This window comes from Stenella coeruleoalba (genome assembly GCF_951394435.1).
Source record: "Stenella coeruleoalba genome assembly, chromosome: 7".
Taxonomy (NCBI): domain Eukaryota; kingdom Metazoa; phylum Chordata; class Mammalia; order Artiodactyla; family Delphinidae; genus Stenella; species Stenella coeruleoalba.
The window spans coordinates 77,979,816-77,997,888 of record NC_137153.1 but is presented as its reverse complement, the minus strand read 5'-3'; the positions used below and the strand labels follow the sequence as shown (position 1 = coordinate 77,997,888).

General features: G+C 39.4%; 1 protein-coding gene, 1 long non-coding RNA gene and 1 pseudogene across 4 annotated transcripts in view; 1 reads left to right on the top strand and 2 right to left on the bottom strand.

The window, feature by feature from the left end:
- LOC307188710 overlaps positions 1-18,073 on the top strand; it is a 44,404-nt gene that overhangs the window by 19,603 nt on the left and 6,728 nt on the right. The window lies entirely within an intron of this gene.
- Positions 5,941-6,786, bottom strand: LOC307188709 (small ribosomal subunit protein eS6-like; annotated as a pseudogene). The gene has a single exon. The product of its transcript is annotated as a small ribosomal subunit protein eS6-like (transcript).
- The window catches only part of RORB (RAR related orphan receptor B), a 57,937-nt gene continuing 46,656 nt past the window's right edge, over positions 6,793-18,073 (bottom strand). For both annotated transcript variants that reach the window (XM_079926193.1, XM_079926192.1), the window contains one exon: positions 6,793-15,376. In XM_079926193.1, the coding sequence (XP_079782319.1) occupies positions 15,221-15,376 (156 nt within the window). In that variant the 3' untranslated portion in view covers positions 6,793-15,220. The remainder of the gene's footprint in view (positions 15,377-18,073) is intronic.

Below are 18,073 nucleotides of genomic sequence, written 5' to 3'. Positions count from 1 at the left end.
ATCTTATTGTCTTCTAGCACTGATGGTTGCAAAAGTCAATGTAATTTCTGTGTCTCGAAGGTGCATTGTTTTATCTTCTTGGATTAATTAATCAATTCAGTAAATATTTCTTGTGCTGATTCTAGGTATAAGATACAGTTCTTTGCTTTATTGGATTATTGTCTTCTCCCCACCCCTACCCCAATTAGGTTGTCAGCTTCATAAGGTTTGGTTCACATGTGTCCCAGTGGTCATTTTGGTCAAATACGAAGCTGAGCAGATGCTTCCTTTGTTGTCTTGGCAAGAGTCTCCAGACTGGGAAATCTGAGGGGCACATTTAATTCCAGCTGAAGGCAGGATTATGAGTTGATCATTTACTGTGAGACCCAAGCTTTACTACAGGCACCATTCAGAATGAGAAGCTTGGGGATTTTCATTCATCAGACATAAGAACCAGGAGCCAGGAGGTGAATTATAGAACAAAGCTGTTTCACCAGCTGGTGAGACCTTGCAATTCAGTTCCATTGCAGGTAGAGCTGTGCTCATTAACAAAGGGCAGTCAGGCAAGCTAGTATAGAGCTTGCCACGGCCTTTGCCTACAAGGGCACTACCTCCCCACAAGGCAGGGGGAGACTTGGAGGAAGTACCCTCTGGTTCCTCCTAGGTTGAGTTCCATGGATCATTTCCCAATTAGGGACGTGGAGAGCCTCAGAAAGTCTCTTGCTTCATGCTCATCACATGTGTTCAGGTGTCAGAGCTCCTGGGAGTCATGTTGCTCCTTACAGAAAAAGAATACATTATTATCAGATATTAAGATGAGTCATAAAATAATTTAATAAGCAAATTTTCTTTTAAATATTATTTCCTCAGTTATTAAGTTCCAGTATAAACTTAATATTGGGTAGGGCTTTCTTGTTTTATGAGCTCTAGATGAAGCACACAACTCCATGCTCCATCTAACATCTAGCTAAAGAAATCTAAGCATCATCTGAATATTTCTGTGAGTTTCTGGGTATTTGAATCCTCAAGGTCACATAAACCATTTTGAGGTTGACTTTACTGAAAATGAGGAGTCTGTGGGTGGGGGGGTCATGGTGGAGGTGGTGGTGCCGTAAGTTCACCAAGCAGAAAACAATCTAAACCCATACGTTTACCATCCCTGTTCCTAAAATCCTGCCACTGAGACTTCCTCATGGATCCTTTGGCCCATCTGCACCTAAGTTTCATGATCTCATTGGCTCCTTTCTTGGTGTCTTCCCCCCGTTTCCCCATATACTTCCTTCCTCTTGGAGAGCCTTCGGAACTTTGAATTCTTCTCCCAAACTTGTAAATCCAAAACTCTTACGTCTCAATAGAATGGAGAGTTTTCTACTTAACAGAAATTGTCTTCCAGAGCAGGTAGTTGCGATTAGAATAAATAACATATTTTTTCCTAGTACATCAATGTAGATGAGTGGCAACCAGTCCCAATGTTTAAAAAAGACTTACAAGGAAAACCCAGCTTGTGGATGACCAGTTCCATGAGGGCATAGTCATAGCAACACCGAGTTAAAGATATGCTTTTCAGAAAGCTTTTCAGGCAGGATTCCAGAGCCTTCGTAACTAGCCTACTTTTACCCTTTCTCCATTGATCTTTCATCATTGTTCACCATGTACTCAGTCACCGAAGGAGCCAGGCTGGTAAAATATGAGTAAAGAGCAAAACTGGAGAAAACATGTCCTAAAAGGAACAATTTTTCCATACAAGAATGTGGGAATATTATTGCCAGATCTTCTATTTTTTTTAATAAAAGAATCTGGAGAGTCCAGTTTTATATGGAATTTCCTAATTAAGTATAAGCCAAAAAAACATGTCTGAGGGTAATATTTGGAATGCAGCTGCCAGTTGCTTCATATTCTAGCCTTCTCTCTCTCTCTCTCTCTCTTTGTATATGCTTCTTCCACTACTAGAAATACTCTTTATTAGGAAGAACATCTTGTCATCCTTCAGGGCTCATTTCAAATGGCACTGTTTCTCTAAGTTTCCCCATTTTGCTCCCACAGCTATTTCCAAGTAGATTTAATTGCACCCCCTTTACAGGTACCAGAATCCTCTCTCTAAACACCTCTTGTGATGTGTGTCACTGCCTTTGTTTGCTGGTCTGCCACCCTTGCTACACTGTGAAAAACCTCAGGGACAGGGACCATGTTAGCCATCTTTTTATCCTTTGGATCTGGTATAATACTTAGCACATAAGTATTAATGTTTGTTGAATGGATGAGGGAAAGAGACATGATTTTGGGATGTGGGGCCTGAGCTCAGCTCTCCTTTCTGCTTTCCCTCAGATTTTTCTTTTACACTTGATCACAATCCCTTGCGTTTAGAAATTGTTATCCCTGACCTTTGGGGACAAACAGAAAAGTAGCTAATACAATCTTTGTGAAAAACTAATGAAAAAAACTAGTGTGAAAAAATTTACTGGTTGTTTTAAGCAAGCATCTGGGCTCTTTCTTTGAAGAGTCTATTTTTAAAAAGTGTTTTACTGCACAGTCAACTGAGGGCAATTGGGCGGGCAGGTGAAGGTGTGAGTGAGGTAAAAGCTGGAAGTTGGATGGAACTGTCTAGATAGCATCTGGGACTCCTCTCTGGAATGGGAATTAGAAAGAGCAATCTGACTGCTACCTTGAACCTGTCCAGATAAGAGCTTTAAATTTTGCTAAGGAATACTTCCCACAGAATGGTGCCAGTTAGCTACCTGAGAGTTGAGTCTCCACAGGTTCACATAAAATTACTTTTAAGAATTTAATTCCTAATTTCAGGGAGGAACAGTGCTTTGGAAAGGAGAATTTAGAGAGACCTCCCTTTTTTATTATCCTGAAACAATTAGTTTTAACTTAAAAAATCAATAAAGATGAAGATTTTCTTTCAGTTGGATGATGTAGAATTAAGATGTATGCCAAATGGTTATTTGGGGGGAGGGGATTATTTTAATAGCTAATCTTTTTTATGAATTTTTCTTCCAAAAACTAGAAACATCTAGGGCTCAATGGCTTTAAGCACCAGACACCCCTCCCCTCCAAAAAAAAAAAAAAAAATCAAGTTTCTACACGTGTCATGTTTTTATCTAATCATCTGTCTGGTTGTGCACAGGGAATTTCACTGCATAATGAACAAGAATTCCCTGACCAATGATGTGGATGTGGGATTTGAAGTTTCTGCAGACTGAAGGTCATCAGAGTTACTATTTGTTTGGGGAAAGTCGTTCCCGACTTTGCTTTCCCCACTAACCTACCCCTAACACTTAATCAGCTCCATCCCACCTTAAAATGTTTTATCTTTCCAAAGGGGAAAGAGCACATGGCATTTTACCTGAACATGTTAGAGAACTGCAGGGCTTTAGGCTTGTTCGTAGAGTGTGGCAAGGATGGGAAGTATGCAGAAAGAAGTTGTTAACAAATTCTCAGTGATACTACATGGTAGCTTGGTATGGATCATAGCTCCAGTAAAACTTCCCTGCCATTTGGCAAATCCCTTCTGCTGCTACTTGGAGCTATAAAGTGATTATTAATTCTATTCTCCATCCTCCTGGTTAAATATTTTTAGCTGGCTATGAGAACGTGTTGTAAATTCTCTTATTTCATGTTTAATACATAAGTGGGTCATTGGACCCTGGGAAAAGTGCATGGAAGGATGAAGGTATGTTTGGGATTGCAGCCACATTTGAATCCCAGAATTCCCACTTAATCCATTTACCTCTCAGATGCCTCTTACAGCTTTCTTCAAATGACTTTCTCTCTTCTCTGTGCCCTGTTATTTTCTGATGCTACTTTGACCCCTTTTCTTTGCATTAGGAACAAACTGTGTGACTTGTCTTCCTAAATACAGATGTTCGAGGAATACCTTCATTTTCTTGAAATCAATTTAGTGTCATCATCTCATTGAATAGGTGGGAAATTACAAAATATCACTGGAATGCACACTATATAAGAGGAGGAGGTGTGTCTATTTGTGCATTCTTTTTTCTCTAATTGGGAACTGTCAGTAACAAACCTGCTTCACCATACCTGCATCATCATCATCATCATAGTGGTAGTAGTAGTAGTTGTAATAGTAATAGGAATAATAATTAAAACCCCTACATTTTAAAACATAAGTGTCTGTAAAAGCCATGTTCTAAATGCAGATATGACTGACATCACTGATATATGCAGGATGTCCGACTGATTCTCTTGTCACTGATTTGTGTTATTGGTTGTTCCGATGAGGTTCTTCAAGTGAACAACACTTGTCTTTATGAGCGGATTACATTGTGGGGAATGTTTGGGTAACAGATAATTTTCGATGTGCAAAAAAGAAGCCTGGGAGTGACGAGTGAACGATATATCTGTTTTATCTAAGGTGTTGATATGCCAAAATAGGTCTAGACATACACTTGCTCTGCTTAGTCTTAATAAGCAGAGCTAGCTACAACTGGGGATAAAAGATAAGAGAAGGAAGATTTTTGTCTCACCATTAAGAAATTAATAAAATAATTAACATTGTAAAACAGAAAACAAAAAACACCAGAATGGGCTATGATGGGTGATAATGAGTTCAAGAGTAGAATTAAATAGAGAATAAGTAACCACCTGTATGAACACTGTGTAATTTTTTTTGTAGCTAGTGTAACAGTTGTCATAAAGTTTATCTTTTCTAGTTATTTGTATTAGTTTTCACCCTTTTGTATACCCATCTTTCTTGGACCTAGAGCATAGATTCCGTAAGGGCAGAGTCTATATCTGTCCAACTTCACAACTGTATTCCCAGTACATAGTGTCTGGCATGTATTAGTGGAAATAAGTATTTGTTGATAAATGTTTGTTGCAGTATCTGATAGGAAATCAGATTAGAGATTTTCTTGGACTCCTTTCACATTTGTGTCAGGACTGCTAAGTGTTTCCCAACCTGGTTTCCCTTTCCCATGGGCACGCAAGTGGACTACATTTCCCATAACCTTTACTGTTATGTGGTTCTGTGGGATTAATTCCGACTCATGGAATGTGGGTAGGCCTGGCCCATCCAAACCTACTGTGTAATCCTGCAAGCTCTCTCTTGTTTCCCTCATCTCTGGCCACATGCAAAGTATCCAGTGACTAAGATGACATCTGGCCCACTGTTATGACTGCGGCAACAGGAACACATGGTCACAGATATAATGGGTTCCATCTCCTAGGAAGTAGTACCTTCTCTAAAATTTCTTACTTGTGCAGTGATATAGCTTAAGAATTAATCAGTTCTCCAGATCTCTTCTTTTTGACTGAGAGTTTGTCATCTGATGTAACCAGACTGGGAGATTTGAGAGGGACATGGCAAGTCCAGGCTTTTTAGCCACTCAGGCTCCTTCTCTTATTGCTTTTGGTTAAATCTTTGGAGAAAGGAAGGGAAAGAGCATTTTTCCAATGCCCTTTGCCAGTGGGCTACCATTTCCCCTCTCATTTCTTACGGTAAAAAGCATGTCTATATCTGGTGCCTCTGCTGGAGGATGATTTGCTCAAGGGCAAAACCAGTAAGATGACAGGGAATAGATAGTAGGGAAGCTAAAATTACAGAAGGAGAATGGACCCCAATACATAGTTGCCACATTTGTTGAATGCTTGCACTATGCCATGCCCTACTCCACGAACTTGGGAGATTTAAGATCTGTGAGGCATCGCCATCAACAATTCTGCAGTCTCTTAGAATAATCTTTATTCAACCACTTAAGCTTAGCAAGTTCAAGTTTGGAAAACAGAGAAAACTTCTATAGTATGGTGGCTTGGTAACCTGAGGCACCTTCCTACCAAGATGGCATTAGAGGGTTTGCTTCACTTCTACCTCATCTTTATTTTGGTCAAGGAGCTGCTGCCACTGGAGTATGAGGCCAAACCCTGGCTACTCCTTTGATACCTGAAATGCCTCATGCACATGAGCCTAGTGTGATTATGGGAACACGTTACCAGTTCTTACTCTTTTTTTTTTTTTTTTTTTTGTGATGTCTGATCTTATTTATTTGTTACTCTAAAAACATCTCATTTTTGACTGGACTCAGACTTAGAAGTAGAAGCTCTCAGAGAGGACAGCCTCCGTCTCTTGGCAATCTGTTCCTGGCGTTTTTCTTTGGCCTCCTTCATTCTCTTGGCCAAAAGTTTAGCATATTCTGCAGCCTCTTCCTTATTTTCTTAGTACGCTGTTTCTTCAGAGCAATTCGCCGACGTTTGTGTTGCAGAACACGTGGAATAACAAGACGCTGAATCTTGGGTGCTTTGGTCCTAGGTTTCTTACCTTCTTTGTTTAGGGGCTTTCTCACAACATACTGGCGGACATCATCTTCTTTAGAGAGATTGAAAAGTTTGCGGATTCTGCTAGCTCTTTTGGGCCCCAGGCGACGAGGCACAGTAGTATCAGTGAGTCCAGGAATATCCTTCTCCCCTTTTTTTACAATGACCAAATTGAGAACGCTCAGATTGGCATCCACAATGCAGCCCCGTACAGATTTGCGCTTTCTTTCTCCAGTCCTCCTTGGTCTGTAACAGGAATGCCCCTTACTCAGTAGCAGGCAGACTCGGCCATGGGTCAAGACACCCTGCTTCATGGGGAAACCCTGTTTGTCGTTCCCACCACCGATTCGGACCACATAACCCTTCCATTCTTCACCCAGAGCGTCAGCAGCAACTTCTGTGGCCATACGCTTCTCATAAAAGGTTCGAAGTTCTCGTTCATCGTGCACTTCAATGAGTTTCTGGCAGCCAGTGGCCGGGAAAGAGATGTTCAGCATCATTCTGAAGCTGCCGACCGCCTCCGAGGCGCCACGAAAAAGAGCCCAGTTCTTACTTTTAAATAAAGAAGAGGATCTATGAATGAAACAAAGCTTTGTGCACAAAAAGGGCTTAATTCGTAATTTTGGTAGCACTATCAAAGGTTAATAATTGTCATCTTACATGGTTCAACCTAAATGTAAAAAATGGTAAATTTCACCTTGAGTTTCAGTGCTGCTTAAATCTAGGTTTCTGTTAAAAGTTTAGATGATTTTATAGTAAAGAGTTCTATGACCTATTGGTGACAATTGACATGAGCCTGGGATAGGTTGTGTTGATGTACTTGATGTCTCTGGTCACTTGAAGACCATCTTAGAAACCAAGGGACACAAGTGGTGCTCTAACAGAAACATCAGTGCAGTTCTGTTTCAGGTCCACAGGGGATCCGGACGTTTTGAGCTGAGAAGTTGCTTGAAACATACGTACTGCAAGGGTTTCTACTGGTTCCAAAGACTAAAGTTGGGAGAGACTCTACAGAAAGCTTTCTGATGCTCATCCTGTCATATGGGCCAGTGGTTTTAGTTTTAAAATCATTAAATCTTGCTTTAAACTACTTTTCTTAGAACATCTCAGCTCTAGGGACCCCAACCTGCAACAACTACCAAGCACCTGAAAAATTACCATCACCTCTTAGAACTTTTTTTTAAAACATCACTGTGAGTCTGTGATTATCTTCAATCGCTTCTGACTACAGCTCAGATAAGACTCAGAGCATTCGTATGTTGGTGAGCATTGATTCTGGTGTTGGAGCAGCTTGGTGATGATTTGTTTAAAAAAAATCAGATCTAGAGACTTAATCATGAATTATTATCTGAAAACTTTCATGTATTTCAAACCTGCTGTAACTTACTTCAACAGCAGAGGAGTTGCTTATGATTCTTCTAGCAGGGCCTTTGTTTTGTGAAAGTTCTAGGAAAGGAGGGCTATTAGCTTTATTTTACTTATTATCTTTGAGAGTGTTGCTCTCATTTTAATTCCAACTTTGTAAGCTCTTTGGCTAGAATGAAGCCTGGGTCTTTTCTCAATGAGCATTTCTAACTCAGGCCAAGTCCATGAGGACACAAGAATTTCCAGAAAAAAATTACCCAGTATTTACTAGAAAAAGGGCAACTCTGTAAGTTGGAACCCATGGAATAATGTTTTCAAAGCCAAATCTATCTTCTTCACAGCCTCCTTGTTTCCTGTGTAAGAAAAAGAAAACGAGGCAAGACTTTTTCTTTTCCTTCTTTTAATTTTGTTCAGCATTAAAGGAGGGAACTTCATAAACATTGATTGTCATTTACAGAAAACATTCAGAAATCATGTGTGCATTATCAGGGAATGCTAACAGTATTCAACTAATAATTTACAGGACATAAAATAAGGACAAAAACCTATTACATTCTAAAGTAATATAAAACTCTGTTTTTAATTGTTAGGGAGTGCTGTTTTATTCTAGCATATTTATAATAAAAAAACTCAATGCTTACTTCCTAAATGACTCAGGCTGCAGTTTTACTCACGTACACAGAAATTAGGCCTTACATGTTAAACAAGGAGAGAGAGATCAGAAAATTGTAGATTTTAAAACTATATATGTCACTGGGTTTATTTGTAGTTTGCCTTTTGCCTCTATAGGCCAATAATAATACATGAAATAATGTAATTAAGCTCCAGAAAAATCAAAGACTATAGGAGGCATTATTCCTTTAAAAAAGAATAATTATTATGCTTTTTAGAGTGCATACTTTTATTTTACATACGTCTGGCAATGCACCTGGTGCGCGTTGCCAGCAATGACGTGCATGCTAGTAAGAGACACAAGCTGCACATTCAAGGTGCAGTAGTGGTCGGTAGGTACAGCTAAGCCCCTAACAGCACATGGTTTCAACGCTGGAGGTTGCAGCGCTGCTCTCCACTTTACACGCGTAAGCTGGAGCTAAGGTAAAAACATTAAATCTCTGAATGTTGGAAGTATATGAAAATCATTTCTCTCAACCCTAAAAGCAAGGAATTATTGTCAGGGATTTCAAAAATACTGGAAAGTCTCATTTAAATCTAAATATCTTTTTTTTAAATTATAAATCGGTCATCATAAAATACTAGCCTTTTAAACTCGTATTTGGGATGCAGGAAAAGCATCAGGTTCATCAGACTTGCTCCTGCCTGTGTTGTTACAGCTCATGACACCTTCAATTTTCCTCCCTCTCAGTCTCTCCCCAACCCTCCCCCAGGTTCTTGACAACATTTATTTGGTAAAGGTCAGTTATGGCTTCAGCGAATGAGTGGTCTGACCTTGGGGTTATTAATACGAAATAAATGTGTACAAAAATATTTTGTTCATCAGAAAGCAGAGTTTGTTTTCCTTAAGCTATTCCATGCAGAAAGGATATGGACTAAGCCATTTGCTACGAGGAAAGAGGACTTAGGCAACATTTTTTTTAAAACTTTCCTTTTTCATGTTGTCTAGTTCAGATAGAGTTTGCAGGTCTTAGGCCAATCTTCAATACAGATTCTTTGGAGCAGATTTAATTGACAGCCCTGTCCCTTTCTCAGCTGTCTTATAAAAAGAAGTGTACACTTAACACCAATGACCAGTCAAGATGCTTAAACTGTTACAACCAGTTTCTGAGAAGTACGTAACACGCAGAAAGGAAGCAAGTACATATTCGCTCTTTGTTGGTTTTTCCCCCTCTAAAAAAATCGTTACAAAGTCTTATGCTTAAACAGAGACATAGAAAAATCAGTGTATTCACTGTCTCTGGTTATTTACAGAAAAAATTACAGAGACAGCATACATTGTATTAGACCTTCCACAAGCATATATTAAAAGTAATTACATTTGAAAAAATATTTTTATTTTTCCTCTACATTTCTACAATACATACTCAGTTTTCTATAGGTGTAGTTTTCATTCCTGTGTGTGTGTGTTAATCAGATGAAGCAGACAGTACTGTGCTTGGAGATGGGATCTGGAGCTTCTCAGACATACCTAGTGTGTGTCTGCATCTGGTCGTGACCCAGGCGGGCAAATGCCCTCCAGCCGCTGCCCAAAGAGCATGGTTTTATAGAAGGATCATGCTGCCCAGCGGGGATGCACATTCCCTGGCTTCCCTCAGCTGGGCTTATTCAATGCCGGTAAACTTGTGCTTTATTTTTGGCCATAAGAACAATCACTGAGCTGCTCTGTCTGATCACTGGAGGTTGTGCTTACAGTCATGCAGGAGGCAAAGATTACTATGGCCGGTTCACTTTGGAGGAATTTCAGCAGCTTGGGAAAAAAGTGCACCAACAGACAACCCCCATCCACTGTAAAGGGGTCCATGGTCCCGCACTTCATAACAATGGAGGACTATGCTATTGTGATTATTGAATGAATTCTTTAGCTACAACCAAGGGAAAAGTAAGAACTCCTAGATAATGAAGCCACACATCTAAAGAAACACACTGAGACTCAAAAGCATAAAAATTGTGCATTGGACTTTCAGAAGAAAAGTGGCAAGAAATCTGACCACCTGGCTCTATGAAGCTGGGAGTTTGGGCAAAACGGATGGAAGTGTCTTTTATAAGCCATCATTAAATTATTTTCATTTTTAGACTGTTTGCCATTTTTAAAGCTGACCTCTTACTATATATTCTAGCAGTGATAGTCAAATATGAAAACGAAATTGAGAATCAGAAGAGCAAGATCTCCTGACCCCTAACCCCCGACTGATATCATCCAGAGTTTTATCTGGACAGACTTGCTCCAGCCAAACAGGCCCCTAGATTGGATTTTGCTTTAAACCAGGGGTTGCAAATCGTGGACCGCCTTCTGCCCAGAGACATATTTGTTTGGTCTGCACTAAGCTCTGAATCAACTGACATTTACAACTCAAGAGACTGCATAAGATGTAGAAACTTTAGCAATACTTCAGCTTTGCTGACTGTTGGATGCCCCTTTTCATTGGGGCATTTCCTTGCTAGCTGGCCACCGGTCTGCTAGTGGCAAGCTCATTTGCATCCACTCCCTGGCCCTTTTAGACTTTGGAATTTTTAACCTTTGCTTTAAATGAACATGTACCTCTGGTGTCCTGAGACACTCCCCTACTACCAACCCCAAATGGTTGTCAACTCTTGTCTAAAGACCCACGTGGTTTCCCGTATCAGGTTGCTGCTTGCACTAGTAGTTGGGAACAGAAAATCAAATACCACTTCACCTAAAGCAGATGGTGAGCCTTTCTTTCTGTTTAGAGGGACTTTGTACAAAGTTTGACTACAGATGCACACTTCAAAGTTATTGCTGTTCTCTTGAACGGTGGTTCTGTCTGGGCACAGACATCCTTGCCTGAATTTCCTGTCAATCGTCGTAACCCACTGGAAACTAAAGTTTACAGAGAAAAAAGAATCGTGAAAAAGTTATTTCTTCTAATTTCCAATAGCAGTAGAATTCTTCCTTGCTTCTATAATAAATGGAAACAAAGAACATGGAACAAAACTGACATCATTTGCAGCTGACTGATGTTTTTGAAAAAAGCTGTTAAGTTGCGTCCTTGGGACACAAGAATTGCTTTTGCAGTCAAGTCTGGTACCCATGGGACTGTAGAAAGTGAGCCTGAGTTGACTATCCATGTGCGAGGTTTCCTCCAAGCAGTTGAGCTTGACTGCTATGAAGTTATGTGTTGAACAGGCAGCTATGATAGGAAATGAACTGATGCCCCCCTGGCACCTACTGTTAATATCCAGAGTCTCTTAGATTCTGTCAAAGAAGTCTACCCAAGAGACCACTATATTCTCTGTTTTCACCTACTCAGTGGTCCTTTAGTCCAGAGCCCTGAAGACACTATTAAAACAAGGGAAATCCAGAAAGGTTATGTTTGTCGAATACATCTCCACCCTCAGCTTTCAGTCTTTGGGGATAAAAGAGCTGCAGAAAAAGGAATACAAAGAGGACCTGAGTCATGGAGAGTTGGGGCAGATGTGAGATGTTAAGCCAGATGTGGAATCCCTTATTCTCCTATATTGCCTCCAAAATTTGCCTTTCTTTTTACAGACCACAGGTCACCTCCGTTGTCAGGTTCATCGAATGCTACTGAGATGGCTTGCTCAGGACTTGTATAGGAAGCTTGGGTTCTCTGGGAGATACATATTCCTATAGATGGGGCAGCTGGATCATTTGGCTCTCAGCAGATTTTAGAAAATGAGACTAAATTATTCCTACTCATGAGCAACTTTTCAGCAAGTCCAAATAGTGAAAGTAAATTCAGCTTACAACATGAAGTTACTGCTCGTTGGTCTGAAAGCCTTGTCAGAGAGGTTCTCTTACTGGCATATTTAATTTATGCCATTTACATTTTGTTGTCATTTTCCTGTTTTTTTTTTTTTCCTTCCTTCTTGGTGTACTTTTTTTTTTTCTTCTTTTTTTCTTTTTTAAAAAAACAAAACATCCCTGAGTGAATACAGTGCAACATCTGCATCAAGCAGTGATTGTCATTTACGAAGTTTGAAGTGAAAAGTACAGATCCTGGGTCCTTTCTTCCAGTGCACATTTTATCATGAATGTGTTGCAACCACTCATGAGTCTTCATGGGGCAGGGACAAAGATTGCGTGTAGTAAAGAAAGTTGTTCTTAACTGAAATTTCAAAATACCTCGAGATGCAGCAAGGAGATGTTCAAAAGGGCAGCTTTTAAAGGTGCTTTGTTACCACTGAAAACATGACTTGGCTCTCTTTCAAGGGACAGATTTGGCAACTGTGGCGAAAAATGGAAATCTCTTTTCTCAACTGAACGGGGCTGAGTGTGTACTGGTTTCCACTATTTTGTTCTGGTTCAGTTGCTAGCTGTTTCCTGTCCCCTAGCTTCAAAAGGTTCATGCCGTCCCAGTGAAATGCTTGCACTACTGGAAACGACACAAATTCAAATCCAGTACCTCCTGAGGCAAATGTGGGGAACAATCTTTTTCCTATATCACCCATGGGACAGGGGAGGAGAAATTCTCAGCCACTTCATCAATTGAGCCAATTTAAATCCTCTAAGGTAAACTGGAGGAAACAAATGGTTCCCTTTGCAACTGAGCAGGAATTACAGGCTGACAATTGGAAACACTAAGCCAACAGAACAATGAAAACAAAGTTTGACATAAGTTCAAAGCTCAAAGGGAAACACCAAGTAGACACATTAAGCATCGCCTATCACAAGCCAATCATAAAACATACATTGCATTTGGAAACGGTTTGGTTTAATTGAGTGCCTTCCATTACCCTGTTTTCCTAACAATCAGTAAAGTAATCTTTCCATTAGAAGGAAATATGACTCTTGGAATTAATTCTTTATACAAAGAGCTAGCAGGAGTGACATTTACACCAAAAAGAATTGAGTCCCTGTAGCAGCATAATAAGCAGTCTACAGCTGTCTTCTTAGACACTGAAGGTAATTTGGTTCAATGTAGTTAAATTAATTGAATATAACGGTAGTTGAGAAAGAGATTCATTATTTTAAAGCCTTTCTGTTTTTCCCTATTGGTTAGGAATTCATCAATCATGATGTGGGCAAAGACTCTGTTTTCTAAAAGCAAAGACTAACACTACTCTTTGATCATCAGTTTGCAGTTCTGTGGCATCATGGAGATGGCTCTCAACCATCTAACTTCAGGAGAGCATAAGAGATAAAAAAAAAAAAAAAAAATCAAAAGTTTCCACTGATGGAAACTTCACAAAGCAGGTGTGCATTTGTGTGTGTGTGTGTGTTGGACAAGGAGAAAAGGGCAGGTCTTCATGAGTTGATGGCCAGGCTACACTTATAGGAGATCATAATTTTCATTGTCTTATACACTAAGCTCTTCTCTAGCTCCCTTTTAAAAAATCTTATTTTGGATCAAATGAGACCAAAGGCATAAGGCCTCCAGAACACAGGCAGAACAAACTCCCTGGAATTTATGCTTTTCTGGTGATCGCTTTGATTGGTCAGCAAGTGGAGAAGTGAGGAAGTACTAGGAAATCCAAATTGTCTAATCGTGATCTCACCTCTTGCATTCTGTACTTTTAAAAGTTGCTAAAAAAATAATCCCCGGCTAGGTGGATGATGCAATTCCAGACGGCACAGGAAATAGTTTTGGCTTTGAGGTGTATTAGCTCTGTAGAATAACCCAGATCTTTTATTCTAATCTAATCTATCAAGGTTTTGCTATATTTTTATAATACAGCATTGTGGAGTTGAAAAAATTAGAGACCCCAGACTAGAAGGACGTAGAAAGTCCTGCCTCCCCCTTTATTGCTGCATTTTCTAACAAACTTATTCAAGAGAATGAACATAAAGAACTACTTCCTTACTTTGTATATTCTCTTTCTTCCTCTTCTTTGAAAAAAAAAAATGGTTAGAGAGAAAAATGTTTACATGAAATGGCATTAGGACCCTGGGCTCTGACCTACTCTTTTCCTCTAATTTTATTAGCAAAAATTGCTGGTGGTCATAATCTACAGACTGTATTTCTCTGTTAAAGATACAATAAGCACCAAAATGAAGGTTCTTTCACAACTTGAAATCCAAAGGAAAAAAAAAACTGTTTTATGTGTCCTGGTGGAAATATCTATTGTTTGGTCAAAAAAGCCCTGGACTCCACAATGTTATCTGTGGCCTAATTCTTAAAACAGGAAAATGGCTCCAAATACTGATTTTTTTTTTCCAATATGTACCATCTTGACAAGGCTTTGATGTCATTGATCGAAACAGAGTTTTTATACAGAGGTCATGCATTATATTTATTCCTTTGTAGACATTTCTGAATTGGTACCATTCTGCTATTAACTATAGATGAAAACTCTGGCTGGGAAAACAAAATCCTGATTGTCTAACATAAAGGTAACATATAACACAAGGTAAATAACATAATAGTGCCTGACTGAACCTCCTTTGCTAGTAGGTATGGTATTTTAAGCCACAGTGCATGTGCACGTATAAGTAATAGTCATATATAATATTCTCAGATATTATATACCCATTACATACATGCACAGTGCTTTCCAAGACAGCTACAAATTTATACATGCATCAACTATCTAAAAACATAGAAATCGTTAAGCCTATTAAGTGGAATTTTCTTAAATTATATTTGAACAATCAACAGGAAAAGTAATCATGTAAAGTACTGCTCTGTTCTCGTATATATCTACAATAAAATTCTATAAACAGTTGTCTCCCCAAACATACCTGAATAAAATTAAAAAAAAGATAACACCCAGTGTCCTATATTTGTATATTTATGGTCATTTCAAAAACAAACAAACAAATAAAAGAGCCCCACTCAGGTGCATATTTACATTCTTCAAACTGTAGCGGTGAAAAATAATTGTATTAAGTGCAGGACATTCCTAATGTTGCAGTAGTGACATTTTCCTTAAGTCTTCATGAACACATTGCTTTTGTCTTAATGGTGCTGCATTCCATGACTATGAGACAGTTCGCTCGTCACCTTCACTTGCAGACGGTGGCACAGTCAGGATTAAAGAGCTCCTTGTATAACGGAGGAAAGAGTGTATTCACTATGTCTGGATGCGATTGCTTAAATACCTGCAGTTTCTCCCCGTGCAAGTTGCAAACTGCCGTGATGGTTGGTATCTTGGCTATTAACTGCAGAGTGGAGAGACAGGGAAGGAGACAAAGGGGGAAGCTCATTAGTGCTCTGTCTCCTGAATCAGTGTCCTTCCTGGCCTCAGATGAAGGGAACTGGCTTTGGAAAAAGATGTTCAAAAAGAAAGAAGGCTCACTTTCAGCTTCTCCTTTAGAACAAAACAAAACAAAACACCTCCCTCCCTGACTCTCTAACGAGAAAATAAAGAGAAGGAAAGAAAGCAGGACCAAGCTTCCTAATTCACTGTTCTTATATAAAGTAGGTACGGGAGGTAGTTTAGTTTAATCGTTAGGAGGGGTGCTCTCTCGGCAGGCTGACTGAGTCGGAATCCTGGTTCTAAAATAGCTAAATGGCCGTGTGGCTGTGCCATCCTCTATGTCTCAGTTTTCTCATTTGTAAAATGGGCTTATTCATAGCACGTACTTCATTGCGTTGTTGTGTAAACTGAGTGAGGAAATTTGTATGAAAGTGTTAAGATTACTGTAGGCATGAAATACAATTGTTAGCTAATATTATTATCTATCATTTCCCATAGATTTTTTATGATGTGACTATCAGAATTTTTAGTTTTGGAAGGTGACAGTGTTAGGAAGGTGTAACCTAAATCATATGAGGTGTAATTCACAACGATCTGGACTGCTTTTCTGTCAAGGTCACTAGCTTGCCGGTAGCTCTCTACTCCTTTCCCACCGTAATGAGTAAAATGAAACCTATATTTAATCCAGGGAGAATTTGGGAAGTCACTGGCACTCAGCTTCCTTAAGGAGGTGTGTCAAAAACTCATGGGAGAATATCCACTTATAATTGTTAGGTTTTGATATATAAGTATCATGTAGAATGTAATTTTTTGAGTTTAAATACCCGGAAGACAGTGTTTTAATAATTTAAAATATCCACAGTTTGTTAAATGCTATTAGGTCTTAGGTTCTGAACAATTCTAGCTTTTGACACACATAATTTTGGAACACTTAGAATCCATCATTTAGTGTCAAAATTGCTTAAAACCAAATGTCATTGTGATCAAATTACTGTGGGAATAAGAAATGTTCTTATATAGATAATACTTTAACAAACAATAAGCTTGATAGTTCATACAGCTGACCAAGGGTACACTTGAAAGTGACAATAAAATTAAGTAAAACCCATCTAATCACCAATTAGGCCCACTGTGCTCCCTACCCTATTCAATAATAAGAAACCATTTCAGCCTTTGAAGTAAAGGAGGAAATAGATAGTTACTTTGTGGCTTTTCAAAATCAGAAATTTCCACTCTTTTATTAACTTTCCTTTTAACAACTAATGAATATATAACCACACTATAAGCAACTTTAAAAATAGCATCAGGATTAGACTTGTTGACATATTCATTAAAGGGATCTAGAACACATAAAGAAGTCTGGGGTTCAGACTTTCTAGTTCCACTGCTATTTAATGATAGGGATAGAAATGAAAACAAAATCATGAAATCTTTATAGAATGGATGTTAAATTTTAGACTGAGAATCAAGACTTTCTCTCCAACATTATGAGGTATTTAAACTGGTAGCAGACACTTCTACTAGACACCAGAATTCACAAAACAGTACTGTTGTTGCTTATAAACTATGGGAGAAGACAGATGAATAAAGTGACCACACAGTCAAAAGCAGACCGAAAAACTGGTGAGTGCCATGGAGGAATGATGCTAGGACAAGTGGTAGATAATAGAATGCTCTGACTGCTTCAAGCAGGCACTTCTGAGAAAGGACCATTTAAGCTGGGCTCTGAAGGGAGAGGGAGAGCTAACTAGACGCTGGGGCTGGGGGTACATAATATGTTCCAGGATCATCGGTGCTATTAGAACTGAAGGAAGTTCATTGTCACTGGAGCCGTGGGTGAGCATGTTCAAGGATAAAGCTGGGGAGGCTGCTTGGTCAGATTATGCTAGGTCTCATAGTCTCTGCTAAGGTCTTTCGTAGGGTTTTGAGAAAAATTATCAGAATCCCATTCTGAAAGATTCTCTTTGAGTCCAGGGTGGAAAGCCGTGTCTTTTCTATATTTTCATAGGTAAAGGGTGCACAAGTGTCCACTTTAACTAGAGTCCCTTGGGAAATTATTCAAGCTTTCTTAACCAGCTGGTTCACACAGAAGGAGACTGCAACAATTTCGGAACACTTCTTGCACATTACAATTCTCCCTGAAATAGCTACTGAAGGCAGAGAGACTTTGAAAGCTTTCTATAATCATCTGCAGTTGAATTGATGATGTGTGGAGCTCCTAAAACATCCAGATGCAACTCTGTAATGCTTGTCAGTCTTTGGTGTGCACAGAACCATCGGAGTGCTTCCTAAAAATGCAGATTACGGGATCCACTCCTAGGGATTCTGTTTCACGAAATCTAGGTGTGGAGCTCAGATTTCATGTTTGAAACAAATATCCTGAGGATGCTGGTGCACTGGGTCCATAGAACAGACTTTGAGAAACACTGTTTAAGAGGTTCGAATCTCATAAATTTACAACTGTTTTTCAAAGTAAATTCTTAGACGAGTAAATTCTTTATCATATTAGAAATAGTCCCGGTAACGGGGTGTCAAGTTAGCTTCTTTTCAGGAGGCCGATAAAAAAGTTATCATAGGCTTCCCGGGTGGCACAGTGGTTGAGAGTCCGCCTGCTGATGCAGGGGACACGGGTTCGTGCCCCGGTCTGGGAAGATCCCAC